The following is a 6,654-nucleotide window of genomic DNA, read 5'->3' on the forward strand; positions in this document are numbered from 1 at the left end:
TGAAGCTTCTTCTTCATGTTGAGCGCTCGTTGCTCTGCCACAGCTCTATTATTGGGCATTTTCACATCTTTGTTTTTTAACAGCAACCTGATTGAGTAGTGACCATTGACCAGCTGAGCCCATAATTCATCCAGTTGAGCCACAGAAATGCGATTTGTCTTTCAGATTCAGATTCAGGTCCTTTATTGTCCCACACGGGGAATTTACAGTGCAACAACAGCAAGAGCACGCAGAGAAAAATAAGATGAAATCGAATAGAATAGAATTTGGAATATACAAAGAGGATGTATATTTACAATAATCCAGGTAAATGGATACTCGGCCTCTGTATACCTGTACATAGTACAGAGGGTGAATACAATATACATATCAGAATATATAATATTCAGATTGTGTTAGCGGGCATTATGTTTATTGTGCAGTCTGACAGCAGCCGGCAGGAAAGATCTGCGATACCTCTCCTTCACACAGCGAGGGTGGAGCAGCCGCTCACTGAAGGAGCTGCCCAGTGCTGTCAGGGTGTCCTGTAGGGGGTGGGATGTGTTGTTCAGCATGGATGACAGCTTAGCCATCATCCTCCCGTTTCCCACCACCTCCATCGAGTCCAGGGGACATCCCAGGACAGAGCTGGCCCTCCTTACCAGTCTGTCCATCCTCTTCCTGTCCCTGTCAGTGATGCTACTGGACCAGCAGACAATCCCATAGAAGATGGCTGATCCCACCACAGAGTCATAGAAAGTCCTCAGGAGTGGTCCCTGCACTCCAAAAGACCTCAGCCTCCTGAGCAGGAACAGTCTTCTATTGCCCTTCTTGACAAGGGCGTCTGTGTTGTGTGTCCAGTCCAGGTTATTGTTTAGGTAAACACCCAGGTACTTGTACGACTCCACCACGTCAACATCCGTTCCCAGGATGTTCACCGGTGCAGGCAGGGGGTTGTTATGCCTGCGGAAATCCACCACCAGCTCCTTGGTTTTGCCAGCGTTGATCTGGAGGTTGTTCCGCAGGCTCCAGTCCACAAAGTCCTGAATAAGTTCTCTGTACTCCGTATCGTCCCCATCAGTGATGAGGCCGACAGCAGCAGAGTCGTCAGAGAACTTCTGGAGGTGACATGAAGATGTATTGTATGAAAAGTCCACGGTGTAGAGGGTCAACAGGAAAGGAGCCAGAACTGTTCCCAGCAGTGCTGCAGAGAAGCCGATCTGACTCGGAGCCCTTCACACGCACAAACTGTGGTCTTTGTGTGAGGTAGTCCAGAATCCATGTTGTGAGGTGGTGATCCACCCCAGCTACCTGCAGCTTGTCCCCCAGCAGCCTGGGCTGGATGGTGTTGAACGCACTGGAGAAATCAAAAAACATGATCCTCACAGTGCTTCCAGCCTTCTCCAGGTGAGTGAGGGAGGTGTGGAGGAGGTAGATGACGGCATCGTCTACCCTGATGCTCAGCTGGTAGGCGAACTGCAGCGGGTCCATGAAGGAGCTCACCAGTGGGTGCAGGTGGGCGAGGATGAGTCTCTCCAGCGTCTTCATCAGGTGAGATGTCAGAGCTACCGGCCTGTAGCGGTTGAGCTCCTTGGGGTGCGGTTCTTCGGCACTGGGACGATGCAGGACATCTTCCACAGCTGTGGCACTCTCCCCAGCTTCAGGCTCAGGTTGAACATGTGACTGAAGATCCCACACAACTGGTCTGTGCAGGACTTCAGGAGCCTGGAGCTGATGCCATCTGGACCCGTCGCTTTCCTGGCCCTGTTCTTCTTCAGGGCCTTCCTCACCTGGTGTGGTGTGAGGGACAGGCTGGAGCAGGGAGGGATGGTTGGTGGGGGGATGGGCATGGGCCAGAGTGTGAAGTGTCGGGAATGTGTGGGCTGAAGTTCATGAGAGAGGGGGAGGGGGGACAGGAAGAACAGTCTATTGGGGGCACAGACAGTGGCGGGGGTAGCAGCTGAGGAGACTGGGCTGGGGGAGGGATGGGTACCTGATCAAATCTATTGAAAAACAAGTTCAGGTTGTTAGCCCACCCCGGTCACCCACAGGTTGGGACTTCTGCTCCTTGAAGCCCGAGATGGTCTTCAGTCCCTTCCATACGCCACAGATGTTGTTCTGTTGCAGCTGGTTTTCCATCTTCCTCCTGTAGTTGTCCTTCTCCTGTCTGATCTTCCTCCTCAGTTCCCTCTGCACAGTCTTCAGCTCTTCCTTGTCTCCAGACACAAATGCCCTCTTCTTCTCCTTCAGGAGGGCCTTTATGTCTGGGGTGATCCAGGGCTTGCTGTTGGAGAAGCTCCATACAGTCCTGGTGGGTACGGTGTTCTCCACACAGAAGTTAATATAGTCCGTGATGCAGTGGGTGAGGTTGTCGCTGAATACATCCCACAGGGTTGTGTCGAAGCAGTGTTTCAGGACCTCCTCGGCTTTTTCGGACCATTTCTTCACTGTGCGGGTGACAGCAGGCTGCCTCTGCACAAGAGGTTTGTACACAGGCTGGAGGTGTACAAGGTTGTGGTCAGCACGGCCCAGGGGAGGGAGTGGGAGAGAGTGGTATGCCTCCTTGGTGTTGGCATAGAAGAGGTCCAGTGTTTTATTGTCCCTGGTGTGGCATGTGACATACTGGGTAAATTTGGGCAGAGAAGATGATGGAGAGGCATGATTGAAGTCTCCAGAGATGAGGAGGAGGGCGTCAGGGTGTTGTGTCTGCAGCCTGCTCACTGCTGAGAGCAGGACATCACAGGCTGCATCAGCGTTAGCAGAGGGGGGGATGTGCACAACCACCGCGAGGGCATGTGTAAATTCCCTCGGTAGGTAGTGAGGCCTCATGCTAACGGCTAACAGTTCGATGTCCTTACAGCAGTGCTGCTCCTTGATAGTGATGTGCCCAGGGTTACACCATCTATCGTTCACAACACTGCCAGTCCTCCTCCCTTCATCTTACCACTCTCCCTGCTTCTGTCTGCCCGTAAAAGAGTAAATCCTTCAAGTTGTGCGGCCGTGTCCGGAATTTGCGCGGTTAGCCAGGTCTCCTGATGCCGGGTCAGTGCCGCCAGCTTGTCCATCTTGTTAGGGAGAGATCTGATGTTCCCCATGATGATGGAGGGCAGGACGGGCCGATAGCGTCTCCTCCAGGCACGGCGCTCGACCCGGTGCGGCATCCCCGTTTCCTCCTCCTCAGCTCGGGGGGCACATCGGGTCGCTCCTTGGGCAGCGCCGCAGAGCTCCGCAGGGCGGTCTCCGGACGCAGTATCAAAAAGTGAAAAAACGAGTAGAGCCACCAGTGCAAACTCCATAAGTCTTACATACATGATGAAGGTAAATAAAACAAACCGAACGCACAAAAACAAAAGTAGTAGGTGCGGTTTCTCCGCAGGTAGGTGTAGAAGAAAAAGTAAAGAAAAGCTCGAAGGTGAGCAGGAGCTGTTGTTACAGGCTGCCACTTGCGCGGTGCCAGACAGAGAAGATGGAGTCTTGATCTGTGGGCATCCATGTTTTGTCCGACTTCTGATGTCTGATGTTTGATGCCACTTATCCATGTCTTCTTGAGTCGGAATGTTCTCTTTACTCACAGGGATAACCTTTTGTGCAAAAACTTCTGTGAGCTCGATAAAGTCGTCGCCTTCCAGGCTGCTCACTTCTAGGTCTGGTACAGCCTTGCAGGAGACCGTCTTTTGTTCTCCCATGGTGGTGAGTAGGATGTTCACATTTTTTCCTCGCAGGTGAAGGTCATTTGCCAGCTTGTTAGTGCAGAAGGAAGCATTATTCCTGGGTCCAGGAATGCATAACAAGTCAGCACTTTGTTTCCCTTCCTTGCCTTTACTCTCACAGGAACGAAGGATGCTATCAGTGCCCCCAGCCCCAGTCTGGGGGCCCATGTCCCCTGCATCCACAAATCCGCTGACCACTTTGGGAGACTCGTCTTTAAGCTCCATCTTCGAAGCCTCTTCCCTTGATGAGTCTTTGGGTTTCTGCTTTTTGTGAAGGAGTGTAGGGTGTGTTGCTGAACATATCTGACAGCTTTTCTTTTCTTCACAGGCCTTACTCATGTGTCCTGCTGTAAGACAACTGAAGCAGAGTCCTTTACCCTTGAGGAACTCCAACTTTATCTTGTGCAACATTTTTTGAAGTTTTTTGCATTGTTCCATTGTATGATCTCCCTGACAGAAGATACAAGGTTTATTAAAGGCTTTATCCACGTGTGTTCTGTTGGATTGCAATACCTCTCGTGTGTCACTGCCAATCCGCGTGTTCTTTAAATGAAGACTAAACAAATGCCAATTTCAAAATGTATTTACAATAGAATGAATTCAAGATACAAATATTACAGAACCCTGGGCCAGTTCATAACCCTACAAACCACAAAGTCAATTGTCAGGGCATGAAGTCTGACAACCTAACTATCCCTTGACCCAGTCTTTTATAGAAAGACATATGTAAATTATTGATGCTAATTCAGTCCAATCCAGTCCTTCTTCTTGGGTGACCTCATCTTCTTCTTCCAGCCTCCTTTGGTGTTGGTACGGTCCTTCTTCTCCATTGTCTTCCCAGATGGCCAGGTCAGAGTTCATTCCTGCTGAGGAATTTATCAATCACCAGTAAATTATGCTGTCACGTTTTACATCTAAAGTGCTTATAACAGAAAACAGAAACATATGGTACAACACATGCTAATAAAATAAAGACAATTCTCTTCAGTTCCTTTCTCCTCAATTTTATTGTTTCCATCCACAACACCTTTCTCAGTTTTCTGTGGTTTTACCTCGATGGCCAGTGTTTTGATGCTTTTCTTTCCGCCTGTCCTTCCAGTCTTGCTGTCTGTCTGTTGTTTTGTTTGTCCTGGGATTTCACCAAACACAGGGTGTGATGCCATTTCTGCCTGCGTGTTGATGAATGCTACCACATCTTTGAATCTTGTCTGTCGATCTTGTCTTTTCTGAATGTCTATGGCAACTCCTGAATCTCTCTCTGTCTGTAGGGGAGTTTTGCAATGATTGTGCGCATGTTGGCAGCATTTTCCATCTCATCTAAGTACTCAAGGTCTTCCATTGCATTACTGCAGCTTGTGAGAAAGAGGGCGTATGACTCGAGTGCCTTGCTGTCATCTGTTTTATGAAGGGCCAGTTTAAAGCTTTGTCCAGATAAGCCATGGATATCTTGTATTTATCCCCAAAGTGTCCTTCAAAAGTCTCTTGGCTTCAGGATAGCCCTGTTCTGGATCATGTGAAAGCAACTGCGCACTAAGTCATTAGGCTGTCCAATGGTGTGTTGATCTAAATAGTAAAGATGATCTTTGCTATTTTCAGTCTTGCTCTCTACGTTATGTTCAAAGGCACTCATGAAGAGACGATATTCTATTGGATCTCCCTTGAAAACAGGAATGTTCTGTGGTGGAAATGTAGCTCTAACTTGTTGGATTGCAATACCTCTCGTGTGTCACTGCCAATCCGCGTGTTCTTTAAATGAAGACTTCAAGTAAACAAATGCCAATTTCAAAATGTATTTAGTGAAGAGAATTATTTTATCTTGTTAGCATCTTTTATCTTATTAGCATGTGTTATACTATATGTTTTTGTTTTATGTTACAGTTAGTTTAGAAGTTAGGGATAGTATATAATCTTTAGTAGGAATACACATAAGTTGTCTGTGTAAATTCTCAGTCATCCAGGTCATTGTATCCAAGGTAGTTTTCTCTGTCAACTGGACTGGGTTTCTTCTCTTGAAGACGTTTCGCCTTCTATCCAGAAGGCTTCTTCAGTTCTGAAGACAAAGGGGAGACACCTCAACAGAAACTAGGTGAACGACCCGACCAACGACCCTGCTAACGACTCTCAGGTGACCACCCGGATCATTAGCATGCAAATGGTCCACAGGGGCTATATATTTTCAAGCTCTCTCCCAAGCGATTTCAGAACTGAAGAAGCCTTCTGGATAGAAGGCGAAACGTCTTCAAGAGAAGAAACCCAGTCCAGTTGACAGAGAAAACTACCTTGAATACACATAAGCAAGTCAGTTGACCCTTCTTTGACATGAATACTGCTTAGACAGTTGGAGCCAGGCAGACAGGAAATGGTAGACCCTCATCGTAAAACGTGACAGCATAATTTACTGGTGATTGATAAGTTCCTGGACAGGAATATGGCCTTTGACTGGGCCATTTGGGAAGACAATGGAGAAGAAGTACTGCACCAACACCAAAGGAGGCTGGAAGAAGAAGATGAGGTCATCCAAGAAGAAGGACTGGATTGGACTGAATTAGCATCAATAATTTACATATGTCTTTCTATAAAAGACTGGGTCAAGGGATAGTTAGGTTGTCAGACTTCATGCCCTGACAATTAACTCTGTTGTTTGTAGGGTTATGAACTGGCCCAGAGCACTGTATATTTGTATCTTGAATTGATTCTATGTGCTAAATACATTTTGAAATTGGCATTTGTTTACTTGAAGTCTTCATTTAAAGAACACGCGGATTGGCAGTGACACACGAGAGGTATTGCAATCCAACAATTTGGTGACCCCGACGTGATGAAGACAGAGAAGTCATCTGAGGCAAAGAATTCAACAACGGTCACTTTGGAGGACAACTGACGACAAAGGGATCTCTAATAAAAGGTAAGCAGACACCTGTTTAATCAAAAGTTCTGCACATTGGCAATTTCCAAATTTGTCGTC

At 47.7% G+C, this 6,654-nt stretch overlaps 1 protein-coding gene across 1 annotated transcript; it reads right to left on the bottom strand.

Annotated features, from left to right (window-relative positions):
• Nucleotides 1-1,598: 1,598 nt before the first annotated feature.
• LOC130520960 (uncharacterized) lies at nucleotides 1,599-3,914 on the bottom strand. Its single transcript, XM_057024636.1, has 3 exons — nucleotides 3,552-3,914; nucleotides 3,129-3,217; nucleotides 1,599-2,581 (listed from the first exon to the last, which is right to left on the bottom strand). The coding sequence occupies exons 1-3, from the start codon at nucleotides 3,912-3,914 to the stop codon at nucleotides 1,999-2,001; spliced, it is 1,035 nt and encodes a 344-aa protein (XP_056880616.1). The 3' UTR covers nucleotides 1,599-1,998.
• Between the last annotated feature and the right edge of the window lie 2,740 nt (nucleotides 3,915-6,654).

The sequence above is a fragment of the Takifugu flavidus genome, unplaced genomic scaffold, assembly GCF_003711565.1.
Source record: "Takifugu flavidus isolate HTHZ2018 unplaced genomic scaffold, ASM371156v2 ctg611, whole genome shotgun sequence".
Taxonomy (NCBI): domain Eukaryota; kingdom Metazoa; phylum Chordata; class Actinopteri; order Tetraodontiformes; family Tetraodontidae; genus Takifugu; species Takifugu flavidus.

Excerpts from the sequence above, each read along its gene's own strand:
- LOC130520960 (XM_057024636.1), bottom strand. The coding sequence starts at position 3,914 with ATGGAGCTTAAAGACGAGTCTCCCAAAGTGGTCAGCGGATTTGTGGAT. Across the intron at positions 3,218-3,551 it reads TTGCACAAAAGGTTATCCCT|ACCGCCCTGCGGAGCTCTGC; the intron begins GTGAGTAAAGAG and ends CTGCGTCCGGAG. Across the intron at positions 2,582-3,128 it reads AAACGGGGATGCCGCACCGG|GGACAATAAAACACTGGACC; the intron begins GTCGAGCGCCGT and ends ATGCCACACCAG.